This window comes from Silurus meridionalis, chromosome 17, assembly GCF_014805685.1.
Source record: "Silurus meridionalis isolate SWU-2019-XX chromosome 17, ASM1480568v1, whole genome shotgun sequence".
Lineage (NCBI taxonomy): Eukaryota > Metazoa > Chordata > Actinopteri > Siluriformes > Siluridae > Silurus > Silurus meridionalis.
Window position 1 is genome coordinate 21,676,562 of NC_060900.1, and position 17,729 is coordinate 21,694,290.

General features: G+C 36.8%; 2 protein-coding genes across 3 annotated transcripts; both read left to right on the plus strand.

The window, feature by feature from the left end:
* Positions 1 to 89: 89 nt before the first annotated feature.
* On the plus strand, positions 90 to 10,778 carry ifrd2 (interferon-related developmental regulator 2). Of its 2 annotated transcripts, XM_046872033.1 has the most exons (13): positions 90 to 636; positions 1,813 to 1,875; positions 4,665 to 4,778; positions 5,727 to 5,808; positions 6,537 to 6,661; positions 6,803 to 6,960; positions 7,507 to 7,560; positions 7,660 to 7,838; positions 9,025 to 9,133; positions 9,270 to 9,404; positions 9,906 to 10,034; positions 10,219 to 10,311; positions 10,461 to 10,778. In XM_046872033.1, exons 1-13 carry the CDS (start codon positions 591 to 593, stop codon positions 10,539 to 10,541), a joined length of 1,368 nt encoding a protein of 455 aa, XP_046727989.1. In that variant the 5' UTR covers positions 90 to 590; the 3' UTR covers positions 10,542 to 10,778. The 2 variants fall into 2 exon arrangements, with proteins under 2 accessions (XP_046727989.1, XP_046727990.1); XM_046872034.1 differs by lacking the exon at positions 1,813 to 1,875.
* Positions 10,779 to 13,042: 2,264 nt separating this feature from the next.
* dffb (DNA fragmentation factor, beta polypeptide (caspase-activated DNase)) lies at positions 13,043 to 16,808 on the plus strand. The gene is made up of 7 exons (XM_046872015.1): positions 13,043 to 13,242; positions 13,323 to 13,449; positions 14,522 to 14,707; positions 14,916 to 14,995; positions 15,518 to 15,691; positions 15,858 to 15,958; positions 16,200 to 16,808. Exons 1-7 carry the CDS (start codon positions 13,120 to 13,122, stop codon positions 16,402 to 16,404), a joined length of 996 nt encoding a protein of 331 aa, XP_046727971.1. The 5' UTR covers positions 13,043 to 13,119; the 3' UTR covers positions 16,405 to 16,808.
* Positions 16,809 to 17,729: the final 921 nt, after the last annotated feature.

Consider the following 17,729-nt stretch of genomic DNA (forward strand, 5'->3'; position numbering starts at 1 on the left):
CACGCTCTTACGCTTAGCACGCTCAAGGCGCTGCGTGAAGACTACATTACCCATAACGCATCACGCGGTTTATTGTGAAGAGGCGGCGCGCGCCGGTTCTATAGGCCGTTACCGGGGAGGAAAGATGGTGGAAATTGCAGCGGCAGCGTGCACAGAACTCCGTCCAAAACATTTCGGGAAATATTCACCATCTCAGCCTGGCATAAGATACCGGTTACCGGGAGACAAGCAAAGATAATACACTCTGAAGAAGAGATTAAATAGGGCGTTTTTGTGTGCCGGGGAATGTTACACAAACTGACACACACACACTTGGATCAATGGTGTGAAAACGTGGGTGATGAAGTCACGACGAAGTTGTGAAACGAAATATAACTGGTTGTGAATTTTGTTGTAAAAGTGAGAATATTCGATGATTCGCTACAACTGATCAACAGTCACCTGGAACTGTTTTTTTATTATTATTTAATCTCACTCCCGCTTTGTCCGATTCCCGTAAAGCTGAGAGTGTGCTAGTGTGTGTGTTAGTGTGTGTGTGTGTGTGTTGAGCGGCTAAAGCAGCATTAGCTTGTGTTGGATCAACTGACAGCATGCCACGGAGCAGAAAAGGGAAACGTGGGGCCACGTCAAGTAAGGGTGAGTTCTCCTGATCAACTGTTACATCTACAGCATCTACAGGCGTGAAGCACAGGGGGGGGTCTTATTCATTCATTAAAACTATTCATTATTGATTTAATGTCTTGTCAAAACAACTTGCTAATTACAGAGGTTACAGATGGGTTTAAAGAGTTAGCTGTCATCCATGTGATCTATTATTAGCAGTAGTAATAGTTGTTAATTGTAGTAGTAGTGGTTATTTTATTGTTATTTCTTTTATCATTTTTGTGATGATTATAATAATTATCATTATTTATAGTAGTAGTGTTGTGATTTTTTTATTAATAAATAAAATAATAGAAGTGTTTATTAGATTGTGAATTATTATAATAATCAGTAATAGTAGTTAAAGTATTATTGTGATTTATTATTTTTTATGATCAGAAATACGTGTTTACGCGATTCGTTAATTAAAATATTTTTCTTCTAGTAGTATTAGTCAATTAAGCGAATATTTTCTTGTTCGAAAGTATAATTGTGGCATCTGTTTAATTTCAGTCATTAAAATTAATATTTTCTTTTGTTTGCCTTTAACAACAATCATGCTAAATATATTATTTTATGATATTTATACTGGTGGTGGTGGTGCTGTTAAGTAATAATAACTATACTGTTGTATCATAATAAACATTCGAATTGAATATTAATTAATGGTATCTCCAGTCTTAATAATTTGTCTACATCTCTGTAGAATATCTGTGTCTAGATTGAACATATCTGCATTGCAGTTTAAAGGGGAACTGTTACACTAGAAACAGTTATTTGACAGAAGTATCGAGGAAGTTGGATAATGAATGAATAAGTTTCAGAAAACGAATAGACATACTTATCTTAATATGGAATAAGTTTCACATCCACTCAGATATATCACTTTCAGTCTGCTCCGGTTAAATTGTTATTACGGTTCCCTCTGTAAAGCCACACTGAGGATCCACCACCGTACTGGGTTATTCTGGGTGATTACTTACTGGGTGAGTGCTGTGGTGGATCCTCAAGACAGCATATAACGCAAAATAAATTCTTCAGTGTTTAGTTCATGGGTGTACACCAATATTCATCAAAGCTTGCAAAGAGGAGTTTCTGGATTAATTTAGACCTTTTAATCCTATACCTTTGTCATATGAATGTTTCCTTCCTTTCATTGCCTTGAAATAGGTTCACTTCGACAGGAAGTACTTCTGTTGCAGCTTTCAGCCAAGACTCCACTGTCACGTCCAGGTAGCGTCCGTGTGTAACCTCCGACGTTTCACCGTAATCACGAATGTGCCCACGCATTTCATTCATTCCTCTCTGTTAGGTCACCGTGAATAGCAAACGTTAATGTGCTTTAACACATTTTAGTCACCCATTGTACATCTAATTTCCCTCATCCAGGCTCGAATATTAACCTATTAGTCCTACAGCAAGGAATCTGATATATTTTCACATATATATGGGGAAAAAAGGAAGAAATTCTTGTTGAAGGGTTTTTCTTGTTATACCTCATTTGTAGCGTGTTCTTGTTTTTAAATTTGTTGCCAGTTGTCATTAGGAAGCAGTCCTAAAAGTTGCAAGAAGAGCTTATATGACTCAATCAAATGCGCTAGATGAGAAACTCTGTGCATGACCTGTGCCATTATATCACTACTGCATATTTGTCCATGCCATCTTGCATCGCTCTAACCTCACTGGAGCTTTCATATTCAGATTGTAAACGTTGATGTGCTTTAGGGTTCACAGCTGCTTTCTGTTTATCTGGCAGTTAGTCACCGAGTGCTATCTAATCCTGTCAGTACTACTGAATACTCAAATATGATTGGTCAGAAGGTGTTGTAACTGGAAGTCTCAGACAGACAAATCACAATTCATGGATAAAATACAATTAGACTTAAAAACAGACAACTTTACTCCATCGACCACTAGCATGAGTAGTGCATCTCACAGAGTGAGAGATACGCTCATCCCAGTGTGGTACGCTGCTGCCTGCTGCGTGTAATTTTAAATATTTTTTTACAATTTTATCGTATCTTCATCGTAAGACCCAAACTTTCCAAACAAAGCAGATTTTTCTATTTTGTTGCCTGTAATTGATTACATTAATTAACAACACAGTATTTGTTTAATCACAATACAGAGCAGAACGATAAACAGGAAATTTCGTTTGTGGAGCCTCCTTCAGGAACCTGCACTTTGCCTCGTATTGGATTTCTGCTGAGGGTTGTAGAGAAATCTGTGTTTGTACTTTCACGTGAACATACTGAATTTAGTGCAAGCACCGGCTAATATTTATGCCAAATCTATAACCAGTGTTGTTCCTCGGTGTAATGACAGCCTCATGTCTTTTGGTCATCCACCATATTAGTTGTATGTGGCATGAGTGATTAATTCAATGCAGAACAAATAAACTCTTTAGATCTCAAAACATGATTTCCTTACATCCATTTACAGGTCAGTGTTTGTTTCAATGACACAGCATTTAAAAAAAGACTCAAACAGCTGGTCTGTGTATTTGTGAAGCTACTTGAGATAGGTGGCTGTAAATTCCTAACATTCTAAATGCCGACATACAAACCTGTGTGTGAGGGACACCTCAGTTCGGACCCGTCCTCCACTGTTGTTGTTTACTTTTAGTTGTCAAAATGAACAAAACTTATATGTAAGGCAGTGTGTCATGACTGTAAATCTCACCTATTCCAAATGCATCAGAAAATTCAGGTTCACTATCAAACCGTCGGCGATTCACACTTTTCACTTTTTAATCGAATTGACTTTTAATTGTATTTCAGCGCAATTTATCGCAGTATCGATATCGTTCAGTACAGTGCAGTTGGTATAAAAGCTGGTGTAGTGTTCCAGTAAGAAAAAGGGTTGTGACGGTGTGTTGATGAGGTAGTGATGAATGAATGGAGTGGATGGATTGTGAGACTGAGATGTTGTGTGAATGCTTCTGCTTGTTCAGGTTTTTCTGTTTACAGGATTTAAAATGAGGGCTCATTGTGTTTGTGTGTATGTGAGAGAGGGAGAGAAAAAGAGAAAAATGGAGATAGACTGGCTGTTGTGCAAGGGGTCAGCTGGTTCACAACAGGGCACGACCTAAAATAATTGATTTACAACAATGTAAATATAAACTTAGATCCTTATTTATTAAATTCGCAAGCGTAATATGCACACGGAGTCTTATAAAAGAATCCAACTCAGGAAACTGTAGAAATCAGAGGCGATGAATGAATAAATTAGATGAATCAATGAAGAGCTCAAACACACGCCCTTATTTACATTGCATTTGCAAAAACACAACCCAATTCACTTTAAGCACTCGATTTTATGCAGATGAGGTAATCGTGAGCTAGAAAAGAAATCTTTGCTTCATATTAAAATCATAATCTTATTGCTTATAAGAAGACTGAGGTCAGAGCTTCTCGTTGCCTCTTATGGTTGAAGGTGCCTATTATCTAATGATCTGATAGAGTTCTACACGTGAATTTGATTTACACGATTCTTCATTATTTATGATGTGAGTGCTTTCTGCAAATGCAGGTGTGGTTGGAGGATTTTTTTAGCGAACATGTATACTGCTATATAGTTATTTAAGTGTCCGATTATTTAGCTGCAAATCAGGGTTTTTCAGGCACACCAAAAAAAAATGGAAACGAGTTCAGTCATACAGATTTTATGTACAGATTTGACTCTATATGTGATGAAAAAGAGCCTTTCTTGTTTGTTTGTTTGTTTTTGTAAATCACTGACGGTTAAGGTTGTAGCATTGTATTTTTTTAAAATACAGTTCAAAAAGCAGTAGGTCGAGCTGATTAACTGCAGTGCATGTGATTGTACACGCTTAGGTATGTGTGTGCAGCGCTGTGCATGTGGTCACAATCCATCCTCTGTTTGCCACACAATGTGATCCTCTGTCATCTCATGTCATCTCTTGTTCATTTTTTTTTACATTTATTCCTTTACCCAATTTAACCTCACCTTCTCTTGGAAGTTCTTTTAGTCATTTTTAGGTTTCTTCTTCTCTCATTCAGGAAAGAATGGAGGAAAAGGAGGGTCCGGTGCCAGTGATGACGAATTGGCATCTGATGTGCTCAGTCATTACAGCAGTGCCAGTGAGAGTGCCTCAGTGCTGGATGAAGGAACAGGTGCGTGCGCACACACATTTCTTGCCTCCAACATTTCTGATTCATCCCAGAGAAGTTGACGATGAGCTGAGATTTTAAAAACAGACATAAGTGTTGAAGCACATAAATATGAATCTTCTTCTTTCGGCTGCTCCCATTAGGGGTCGCCACAGCAGATCATCCGTCTCCATACTACTCTGTGCTCTACATCTGCCTCTTTAAAACCGACTACCTGCATGTCTTCGTTCACCACATCCATAAATCTCCTTCTTGGTCTTCCTCTTTTCCTCCTTCCTGGCAGCTCCATCCTCAGCATTCTCCTACCAATATACCCCATGTCCCTCCTCTGCACATGTCCAAACCATTTAATCCTCACCTTGTTCCCAAAATGTCCTACACGTGCATTTCCTCTAATAAGATCATTTCTAATCCTGTCCATCCTCGTCACTTCCAACGAAAATCTTAACATCTTCAGCTCTGCTACCTCCAGCTCCACCTCCTGTCCTTTACTCAATGCCAGTCTCTAAACTGTACAACATCGCAGGTCTCACCACAGTCCTATAAACTTTCTCTTTCACTCTTGCAGACACTCTTCTATAACAAATCACTCCTGCTATCACTCTTCTCCACCCACTCCACCCTGCCTGCACTCTTCTTTTCAATTCTCTAACACACACTCCATTACTTTGCACTGTTGACCCCAGGTACCTGAACATGAATATGCACATAAACACACAAGCACATAAACATGAATAATTACTATAATTCACAAAGGCTGGGCAATATGCTGATATAAACTGGTTAGATTTGTGTACATATGGAGTTGTTAATACGTGTCAAATTCATTCTAATTTAAAAATAAATGGCTTTTTGGCAGACAATTATGTCATATTACCATGATACACACAATACTACAGTAAAATAGTGAGATCCACAGATCCTGGATTAACCTAGTGTTGTGCTGAACAGGTGAAGTAGTGGATGAACAAACTGCTCAGGAGGAAACCGAAGACAAGCTCAAGCAGTGTATTGACAACCTGATGGACAAGAGGTGATGCATGTTTATTTTTTTATTTATTTATTTTTTTATACATAAAGTCTTACAAAGGGAGTAATTCACAAGCAGAAGCTCATATATGGAAAGCACTTTCAAAACGGAACAGGGTTTTCAAAAAAGGAAACAAGTGTGTGTTCTGAAACTTTATTATCTTTTATTTTAATCCTGCTTTTGTCCAGACAAATGAAATCTTGATGCATAAAGTAGATTGATATTAGACTAAATTCAGCATTGACAAACATGGTTTATTGGGTGGACTTGTCGTTAAAATAATTTTTTTTTCTTCAAGAGGGTGAATAACGTATAAAATTACAAGTGACCTAGATGATGTGTCAAAATTATGTGTATATCTGCTTTACACAGTGGAGTGAAGGTGTGTCATTTAGGACATAGCCTGGCTATCTCTTTGTGCTCTATATTGAATTTGGTGATATTGATAGTGTGATGTTTTGTAACTTTGTTTTGTATTTTAATTATATTAGATAAATAAATTGATTTTTGACATGACTATTATTTTTGTGTAGTCCATGAAACTACATTATTTTTTACAACATGTATTGTTTATAAAAATACTTTATTAATATTCAGTCTTTATAAAACACATGAAAATTTAACAGATATGGTGTTATCATCATCCCTGCATTTATACCCAGATTTTTTTGTAACAGCTTTTAAACACAGAAACCCTCTCTCATACTTGACCCACTTTCTCTCTCTTTCAGCGTGAAGACCCGACTAGCAGCGCTGGAGAGTTTGCGATTAGCCTTCTCCTCCAGAGTGCTGTATGACTTCCTGCTGGAGAGACGCCTCACCATCGGCGACTGTCTGGAGCGCAGCCTGAAAAAAGGTGGGCACTAGGACCATGTTAGATTTGAAGGAGAGCTGTAATTAAGTTTGTAAAGAATGCATTGTAAAGACACCCCCCACTTCACTTTTTCGCTTTCACTCTTTTGCTCTTTCTTTCTCTGTCTTTTCTATGGGTTTGTAGGTGGCGGAGAGGAGCAGGCTGCAGCAGCCACATTGTCTGCTCTCCTCTGTATTCAGCTGGGAGGTGGATTCGAAGGCGAGGAAGCCTTTAAGATGTTCCGCCCTCTCCTTAGCTCCATCCTGACTGACAGCTGTGCCAGCCTATCAGCTCGTCAGAGTGTGAGTTTAACCTGGCAGAACACATTTTTTTCCTTTTTTAAGTAATTTTCAAGTGGGCATAACTGTTACATACTTATGTATTTTTGATGGCAAAAAACTGTGAATGTAATATGTTTCAAAATTATTGCACATTCTATGTTCAGTTCTTTTGTTGCAGAATCCAAGCTGTTGTTCTATTTGAGTGTATTGTTTAACACATGCTGTCTGGAGCACATTTATCTAGCATTATAACAATCCAAACAGTAACTGTGGGCTCCTTCTAATAATAAATATAGTGTAGTTCACACAGTTTCCAGTTGCACAGGCTGGCACAGCTTTTTCCCAAAATGTCCTGTATCTCTGGAAACTAGATTGGCATTGGGTTTTAAAAGTCTGATCCCTGATTAATTGTACAATGTTAGAAACCGTGCACTTCAACTATATGTACCATATTACCATCTTTCCAGTCAAAAAATAATGTAACACATTAATGGATTTTAAGTGACTTAAAGGATTATTTTAAGACATATCCTGATTTATTATTCTCTTTCTCTTTTTTCCTATTAGTGTGCCCGAGCATTGGGCATGAGCTGCTATGTGTCTGCATCAGACAACGCTGAGGTAAATGTCACAATCTTCACACAATTATAGACAGATAATGAATTATATGTATATATTACCTGCAGAGCAATTGGTTACTTTTTACTTCTTATTCCTCAGGATTTGGTGACGTGTATGGGGCATTTGGAGAGCGTGTTTGTGGGAGCGTATCCGCTGGGTGATGGTAGCTTACCAACTGTTAAAGCTGGAACTCCAGCTCTTCACAGTGCTGCACTTCAGTCCTGGGCTCTGCTTGGCACTCTGTGTCCTGCTTCCCATATCAACAACATGGTCAGCCAGTAAGTCCTTAACACACAGCTACATGTTTAGTTTTCATTATTTTTAAAAATGTATTTTTACACATTTTATTTTATAAATGCTTGCCAGAAAGCGGTAATAGACAAAACTGTCATATGCAGCTTCATCTCCAAAACTAAATGACAAACAAGTTAAAAGCAGTATGCCTGCATTTCTTTTTTAAAGAGCAGCTACTGCATATGGCTTGTTTTTAGCGTAAACATTCATTGCTAGTGTTTTTGTTAAGACTATCATATGGGTATGAAAGGTAATGTTCCCAGTTTGTCATTCTAGAGCAGTGCCCAACCCCCGGGCCGCAGACTGGCGCCGGTCTGTGGGTCAATTGGTACCGGGACGCACAGAAAGAATACATAGCCTAAATTATTTCTGTTTTATTTATTATCTGGTTATGAACGATTTTTTTATTTATTTATTTTTTCTTTCTGAAAATTACCTGATTCTCTCCGCCACATCTGTCTATGACTCACTCTTGATGCATGTCAGGATGCCTTGGTCACATGTCTCACCTCCATCTGCTAACTTCTTAAAGGGGCTGCTCCGGCCGCTAACACACAATACATTACCGCTAAATTGAAAAACCCCAAGCTAGCAAAATAAACAAAAAAACAACACAGTGGATTCACGTTTATTAATATATTTATAAAATACCAGTTTTTATGCCGGCCGTATCATTTTATTGTGTTGTATTTATCCGCCACACCTTAAAGGCCGGCCCGTGAAAATATTGTCTGACATTAAACGGGTCTGTGGCGCAAAAAAGGTTAAGGGGCCGCTGATCTAGAGCACTGTAGTTTGCAAACATGTAACAGTATAAAGCACAAACTTACAGCAGAAGAGCAACCACTATTAACATCATTTTAAATATGATTGAAAATATAATAAAGTAAGTAAAAAGGAAAAAGTGTATTGAGTAAATGAGACAGTGATATTAGATGTACAGTGGACATGTAGTGACTGATGAAAATAAGACAATAATCGGGGCTACAGACCACTTGGGATTTTGATACCTTCTAGGCAAAAAAAAAAAAAAAAAAGTAAACTATAAAGAGTAATAAAAAATAGTTTCTTTATCTTTTATTAAATCTCTCCATCGGAGTCTTTATTTTGATTGTTTTTGTTTTTGCAAAAGAAAAAAAAATTAACCACTTTCTTTCTCTGTTTTCTCAGTCACTTGTCTCGGCTACAGGCCTGTTTGGAGAGCAGTGAGGTTAATTTCAGGATCGCTGTAGGAGAAACCATGGCTCTTCTGTATGAACTGGCACGAGAAGTTGACGAGGTGAGAGAGAGAGTTCTATTTCATGTAAACACAAGCAGGTGTTTGTTATTGTGAATGTATGATTCATGAGTTCTTAGAAACGTAAAGTAATCGTGTATTTGCAGGTTTTATAATTTGTTACAATTCCTATGTGTAGGAGTTTGAGTACGAGGATTGTGACGTGCTGTGCGAGAGTCTAAAGCGTTTAGCAACAGACGGAAATAAACATCGGGCCAAAAATGACCGACGCAAGCAGCGCTCCATCTTCCGCGAGGTCCTGCATTACATCGAGGTAAGATGAGCCCTTAAAGACCTGCTGACTTGCTTGTGGCTGTTTTTAAAGAGAATGTATGTAAAAAGATTTTGCTATATAACACACGATTTAGAGACCCAAAGATGTCATCCCAGTCAAAAAACTAATTTAGGATATACTGAGCCATAGACAGAAATGAAGAGCTGATTTCTAATAATTTGCCTGCACTCAACGGATGAATGACATCCCAGCCTTCATGAATTAATTGACTAAATCTAATCACTGTCAGAAAACCTGCACAATAATTCAAGATTAAAGCTCGAGTACTAAATTTTCATTGCTTGGATAACAGTTTATTTAGATTTTTCCTGTATATGATAAATAGCTTTACTTCACAATGTCTTCACATATTTAATAGATATTATTTAGATATAGTACTGTGTAGGTTAGAGCAGTTTTTTGTTGATCTGTGAATTTTCCAAAGCATTTTAGTTTGAAACATGTGTTTCTTGCTACATTCCATCTTTTCCTTCCAATCAGTCCGAGGATTTCTCTGAGGAGAAGATCCGTTTTGGAGTCGAAGTCCTCTACCTTGATGGTTGGATGCGTCGCCGGATTTATGATGCCTTTAAAGAGGTGCTGGAGTCTGGAGTGAGCCACCACCTGCAGGTAAGAAGGATGCCAATATTTGAAGTCTGACCTGTAAAATAATAAAGCTGACCTGTAAAATATACACTGTTACAATGATTAATATTGAAGCGTTTTTAACCCTTGTGTGTGTGTGTGTGTGTGTGTGTGTGTGTGTGTGTGTGTGTGTGTGTGTGTGTGTGTGTGTGTGTGTGTGTGTTTTAAGTTTAACCCACTACTGAGAGATGTTTTTGGACTTGGAGCGCCGCTTATTCTGGACCCTTCAGTCAAGGCCACCCGGATCTCCCGCACCGAAAAAGTAACCTTTTACTTTTTGCCTGCAGAACAATGTCTGATTATAACAGTGCCAAAATTACATTTTATTTTAGATCCTAAATTAAAGATAAAACATTTTCTATATAGGCTTATTTGATGTATATTTACATTTTGATTTTTTTTCCCCTGCAGCACCTTTTTAATTCAGCTGCGTTTAAAGCCCGGACAAAACTACGGAACAAAGTGAGGGACAAACGTGCTGACGTGATGTGATGGTGCTGAGGGAGAAGACTTGATGCAGAAGGAGGAACACTACACACCTCTTTTGAGCTCACTTGAAATGTTAAAACAGCAACTGCCAAACCAGGGACTTGACAATGCAAATGGTGTGTGTGTGTGTGTGTGTGTGAGTAAATGTGTGTGTGTGTGGAGTAAATGTGTGTGTGTGTGGAGTAAATGTGTGTGTGTGTGGAGTAAATGTGTGTGTGTGAGGAGTAAATGTGTGTGTGTGAGGAGTAAATGTGTGTGTGTGAGGAGTGAATGTGTGTGTGTGTGTGTGTGTGTGTGTGAGGAGTGAATGTGTGTGAATAGTGTGCCTCAGTTTTATTTAACATTACTGAATATAAATAATAAGATGCCTACAATTAACTGTGCAACACAGCATTTTCATTTAGCATTTAAAACAAACATGTTGAAGTGTAAGAAATGGTTCAGGACAGGACTCAGTACATAGTCTGTGATCACCAGGAAGCAGGAAAATGCCATTTATTGCTCCTTTAAACATCTTAATATTGTACATTTATAATGACTTCTTATTATGTTAAAATGTATTTTACTTCCTAATTTATTAATTTGGAAACAAGTGAGCTGTGTGTACAGGAAATGGCCAAGAAAACACCTTTCTAGCTTTTGTATGTAATTTTTACAGACTTGCTGCACATCACTAAAACATATTTAAATGCATAAATATTTCGATGCAGTTGTATAAATGTTTCCTCACACTGCCAACAAATGATATTTGTCCCATCCCAGTTTCACTTAATGGTTTAGTGAAAGTTGGCTGGATATTTTAAAAATTCATTCTAAACAACTTTTGTTTACTGGGAGAGAATTCAAGATACAATGCTGAGTAGAGCATTTTGAGATTTTTTGTTTTGAGGAAAAATCCTCTTTTATTAGAATTGATTCATTAATAGACTGGACAGGAGACAGCCATTAGCTACAGCTGCTAACATCACTTTCATGTATTATTTGAAGTTTTACAGTCAAAAATAGGAGGCCATAAATGTATTTTCTTAAAGATGAAAAGATTAATTACATTTTTACAATGGACAGTTTTATATTTTCCCTACAGTAGACTAAATCATGGAATTTTGAATGGTTCATTTGTTAGTGATGTAACAGCTTCGGAGAGGTTAAGGCTTCTGCACCCAATGGGTGAGCCTACTTCAACAAATAATTACAATAATAAAAAACAAACGACTGTGGTATTTCTAAAATGTATGGGTTTTTTTTTTTTTTGCATAGCTTTATACAGTACAGATTAAAATTTTTGCATAGCTTTATACTCTTCTCTGTTCTGGCACCGAGGTGGTGGAATGAACTTCCCCTAGATGTCCGTACAGCAGAGTCCCTGACTATCTTCAAACGACAACTGAAAACCTACCTCTTCCTGAAATACCTAAATTAGCACTTTCCAAGATTGTAGAATTCGAGTTATATTTATATTAAGTTTGTAATCTTGCGTACCAGTGTAGATTTATTCATTACTAGAGACTCAAAGCACTTTTGTTCATCGCTCTGGATAAGGGCGTCTGCTAAATGCCACAAATGTAATGTAATGTAAAAATAAAAAAAAAGATAAAAAGTAGCAAATTAAATATATTGTTGAGAGAATAACTTTCCAACTACTTTTTGAAGAAGAGTAAAATATTTCTCATATCTCCAATTTATTATAGTTATATAAGTATATGATATCTCTTGGATAACCCGTTATAAGTTCATTACTTTAAAATCATTATTAGGGGTCAACAGCTATGCACATAAAAACTCTTGGTTATTCATTAAACCTTTGACTATTTATACACGTGCTAAAACATCTCAGTAATGCTATTATTTGGAAAATTACTACGTAAAGATTTTTATTCTTATACCACTGCAATCTACCAAAAGGTATGTTTTTGTTTTGTTAAAAGAATGGTAAAATTTTGATTTCACTGTCATAATTACATTTATTGTGCAGCATTTGAGAAATTAAGCTTTTATTACAAACATTATAGTAGTTATAAACAGTCATATCCTTGTCTGCATCTTTCTTATTTCTCCGTCATACAAAAATTGTTTACAGAGAAACCAGAATATGCAAACTCCATTAAAAGGAAAATGTGAAATTGCTTCAAAAAGAACTGCCAGTCTGCCTTTACATCATGCTTAATCATTAAGGCTCTGGGTCACAGATTGGAAGGTCAGGGTTTCAATCCCCAGTATTGCCCTTGAGAAAGGCCCTTAATTCTTTATGCTCCAGGGGCTAACCCTTCACTCTGATCCCATCTTCCTAAAATCACTGGAATGTGTGAAGAAAGATTGAATTCTTTATTCTTTCTATTTTTTTTTTATACACACAGGAAAGAATTACAGTCCAGCAAGTCCAGAGAAAACACTGGGCCTGGAAACCCCGCACACGTTATAACACGTGAGAAATGTGGAGGACACGCCGGAAGTTGTAGGTCTTCGTGACCGGTAGTAACCCCAGCTTCCTGTTTTAACCCAACCTATAAACAAAACGTCATACCAGGAAGCCACGCCCACTACATGTTTGATATTCCGCGGCTTCCGTGTCGTAAATAAAAACATGCCAAAAATACAGAAAAAACTAAAACCAGTGAAAGTGAGGAGAGCTGGAGAAGCGAAAAAAGTCGGCGTGGCGGCGTTTACACTGAAAGAACTCATCAAGAAAGCATGCGGTTTACTTCAGGTTAATTAAAACCAATAACACCTGAATGTGTCCTTTGTGTCAGTCAGAGGCTTAATTGTATTCTTGTATTTGTTTTCTAGATGCATGTTTCGAAGGTACAGTGCTGTTTGTATGAGGACGGGACGATATTGACCGAAGATTATTTCCTACATCTTCCCGATAACACTGAGTTAGTTCTACTTCCAAATGGGCAGAGCTGGAACGGAAGTGAGTGAAGTGCGCATGCGCAGAGTCTCTGCTTCATTACAGCATATTAGTGATGGGAAGATCGGATCATTTTAGTTACTTGGTTTCTTGAATCTCGTTCATCAAAATCATTTGGGTTCATTTCGTTCCTTTGATCAGAAATAAAATGAAACGTTACATTTTTAAATAAACAGATCCCCCAATACGTCTACATACATGAACTTTGACTATAGTTACAATAATAAAATGTGTCATTAGTTTTGTGTGTCACAGGATTTCCCATAATTATTGTGCCAATAATGTCAAGATTTAGACAAAAATCCTGATCTACTGCATTGCATAGCATCTATGGGAGTCACGTGATAAAAGAACAAACGACATGGATCAGAGGACTCATAAGAAGAACTAAAGTTTTTTTTCTCCTGAACATAACTTACAGGGATTTTGCGATGCTTTACTCATGGGTGTCTAGTAGAAAATGAACGAATCACTTTTAGAGACTACTCGTTCTTCTGAGTCACATTAAAGACTTGTTCAAAATGAATGAATCGTTCATGAACGATCCATCACCACAGCACATCTTCTTAAACCTGGTCCTGAAGAACCATTGCTTTGCACATTCTAGTTTCTCCCCAGGACCTGATTCTACTAATGAGATAACAAGCAGATGTTCCTGAGTGTTAGACAAGGGGATGTTTCCAGGCCATGGTTGGGAACCTGTGCCCTATTTTGGGTAATGAACATGCTGAGGTATGCTGTTATTTGGGTTGAAGTACATTATCTGTACCCTAGGCTGAGGAGAATTTCCATAACATTTATTTATACTACCGAAAGAAAACATGAATCGTCATATTTAAATATAGGGAGTCGTAGCTCATGGGTTACAGACCAGGGGTTCAAGCCGCAGCACTGCCAAGCTGTTGGGTCCATTCACAAGGCCATGAATCCTCCCTTCGCCAGGGGGGTTTTGTATCTTGGCTGACCCTGTGCTCTGACTCCAGATTCCTAACAAGCTGACATATGTGGAGAAAGCATTTCACTGTATTGTAATGCATATGTGACAAATAAAACACCTCTATCTCCTCCACCGTAGTGGCATATGACCTCAACCAAATCCTTGGGCTGGACAGACACTCAGAAGCGCTGATCACTGCAGCGCAACAGCTACTGACTGATGAGCATTCAGCGAAGCGGAGAAAAATCCTCAGTGACCTTCTGTTTACTCTGAATGATAATGCAGAGCTGGAGAACAGGGAAGAAGATGAGGACTGGTTTGAAGGTATTGAGTCTTTGGTTTTCTTATCAGTTACAAGTTACATTTAATATTTTTTCCTAATACATAATTGTATTTGTGAATCAGGACATATATAATTTGCCTACCCATCGTCATATAATTTTATACCACTGAAGTGGCTTTTTTTGTGTAAAAAAACAAACATTAAGGGAAGCCATAATATGTATCGATTTGCTTGTTTGTCCATTTCTAGGAATTGACACAAGATTTAAGACCAAGTCATCATACATGAGGCACAACTGTGAACAAAGAATACGGTCATATCTGAAAGAGGTAGAAGTGCTGCACTGTTTAACTTCTCTTCATCTTTTATATTTCTGGCAGCTTCTCTTCTGATCACTGCACAATGTAATACCACACCACCTTTTAATTCTCAATGCTGATTGTATGGAAAGGTGTTTAGTTTTCTGTAACAGCACCAAATCACTGCTGCACTTGTTAGTTTCTGTAAAAACAAATAATTCAGGGGAACTTTTATGGTGGACAAACCACAGATAAAAAACCCAAAAAGAAACATGTATATTGTGAATAAAAGAAATAGTACAGTTTACCGTTATTATGATCCACATCTATATCTAAACTATATGACAAATGATATAAAAGGAATAATACAATTTTTAGGATGTTGGATTATAGGAAAATAATTAGCTCAGTGGTGATAACACTTTACATCATGTTAAGTCCTTGAGAGGGTGACTTTTAAATGAACATTATTGTTTTGATTGTTGGTTGTAGAATGGCTGAGAAGAACTCCACTGTGTTTAATTGTTACTCAATTTGTGTATTTTGGTCCAGGTGAGCGGCCATGCATGCACTATTCAGAATGCTAAGCAGAAAGATGAATATCAGAAGGTGGCAGCCAGCATGGCAGAAAAGTTGAAATCCATGCGCTATCATGGCAATTACTTTGACAGGACAGAGAAGAAGCTCCATCATCTGTGCACCCAAGAGGGCTGGTTCTCCTGTCAGGTACCATCCAATACCACTACAATACACAAGAAATGCTGATATAGAAGAAGCTGATATAGAGTTTGGTCAAACCATAGTATTGACACAGAATTCAGTATTAGAGTATTTACTTCTCCTTAAGAATGTATGTATCACTTTACGCTTTGATGTATACTTGTGTTATCAGGGTGCCTTTAATCTGGAAGAGTGTGAATCTCGCCACTCATTAAACCCATATAGTAACCGGGAGAGTAGAATTGTTTTCAGCACATGGAATCTGGACCATAGGTGAGAAAATATCATTTCTATATGTTTCAACTAAAAAATAAATCCTATTGACCACAATACTGAGAGACAGCACAAGTGCACGTGACTCTCCTCTGTATTACTCTTTCTTTCTTTCGTTTTTATTTTTCACTAATCCTTTTTCCTAACTTCAGACTATCAGGTTCAACAGCAAAACACTAAGTCTGAAGCTATTTCTTTTATTTATACCACAAGATAGCTTTCTAACACTCCTCTATTTCAGGATCGAGAAGAAAAGAACCATCATTCCCACACTTTTCAATGCACTTCAAGGTAAAAAGAGCAGTGATATAAATCTGGACTATTTCTACAAGCTGTTATTCACAGTAGAAAATCTGAAGCTGGTTCACATTGTCTGCCACAAGAAAGGAGCTCATGACCTAACATGTGATTCACACCAAATATATAAACGGGGCAAAAGGAAGTGAGAAGGATAGAAATTACATTATGAACAGAGTTGCTTTAGAAAGCTCAGGATTTTGAAAAAATCTTTTATCCAATAGAAAAAAAAAGAATTCTTCAAGGTTTTTCTTGATTTTTTTTTAGGTGCGACACATTTCCCTGTTTGAGTTTGTTTGCAAAATTATGAATTTTTATAAGACAATGTACAATATTTATATTGTTTTTAATATAGATTGAGAAAAAGTCCTTGTGATGATATGCATAATTACTGAAAAACGTTGGTCAGACCTTTTTTTGTTTACTCAGGTTTTTTGAGGAACATTTGCTAACTGAACATTTCGGGGCCTTACGTGTGAAAAATCCCATTTGAGTGTTTTTTCCACAAAAGGAAATGTTGCTGATTTAGTTGCAATAAATTAGCAAAATGAAATTCATATTTTCTGCATTACTTTTTACCAAAACATTTTATAATTACAGATTTTATGTAAACTAAATAGTTCCAGTTCTGTTTCAAATATTTGTCCATACAAACAGTAAAAAAGAACCAAATATCCAGAAAGAAAAATATTGCTAAAATTCAGTTAAAATGGGTAGTTGTTATTAAAATATCCATTTAACTATTTTCATGAGGCACTATAATGTTTGGGAATAAGAGTATCATTAATAATACAAAAGACACATCCCCTTTCATAAGCCACAACAATTTCATTTATTTCCATGCTGTTTTCAAATCAATAAACATTCATACTTTCTCTGGACGGAGTATAGTATTTTTTTAAGGGTGAAGTAAAGTAATATAGAATGTTCTTCTTTTCGAATTAACAATGTATACACAAAACAATTTGTACAAAATTTGCACATAAAGGTTTGTCTTTTTTAATACAAAAATAGTCATCATTGTAAACCAAGACAGATTTTATCTAATAATTTACACAGACATTAGTTTAAAACTTTACAAGTCACATCTTTGTATATAAAGTTAGTGCAAATGTTTCATCCACAGAACTACATATACATTTCAGGTTTACAATGCAACTTAACTCACTCAACGTTCACTTGATTACACATAAATATATAAACATATATAACCAAGCATGTCAATGCAATATCCTCATACATATGATCAAAGATATTATTACACTTATAGACAAAGGAACAACAACAAAAAACAACCTGGTATTTAAGAACAAACAACAATATTCAGACATTAGAAAATGTAAATACAATTATTATTTTTTTTCCTGACTGAGGCACTTAAATGACATCACAAGACCTGTAAACAATTCCTGTCCACATTACGTTTGTTTTATCATATTGCAGTCTATTAAAAAAAACAAAACCTAAATAAACA

What these genes read in the sequence shown, in the direction of transcription:
- ifrd2 (XM_046872033.1), top strand. Translation starts at nt 591, where the DNA reads ATGCCACGGAGCAGAAAAGGGAAACGTGGGGCCACGTCAAGTAAGG. An exon ending in CTGCATCAGACAACGCTGAG is followed by an intron (nt 7,561 to 7,659) that starts GTAAATGTCACA and finishes CTTATTCCTCAG; the next exon opens with GATTTGGTGACGTGTATGGG. An exon ending in ATCAACAACATGGTCAGCCA is followed by an intron (nt 7,839 to 9,024) that starts GTAAGTCCTTAA and finishes CTGTTTTCTCAG; the next exon opens with TCACTTGTCTCGGCTACAGG.
- dffb (XM_046872015.1), top strand. Translation starts at nt 13,120, where the DNA reads ATGCCAAAAATACAGAAAAAACTAAAACCAGTGAAAGTGAGGAGAGCT. An exon ending in TACGGTCATATCTGAAAGAG is followed by an intron (nt 14,996 to 15,517) that starts GTAGAAGTGCTG and finishes ATTTTGGTCCAG; the next exon opens with GTGAGCGGCCATGCATGCAC. An exon ending in AGGGCTGGTTCTCCTGTCAG is followed by an intron (nt 15,692 to 15,857) that starts GTACCATCCAAT and finishes TTGTGTTATCAG; the next exon opens with GGTGCCTTTAATCTGGAAGA.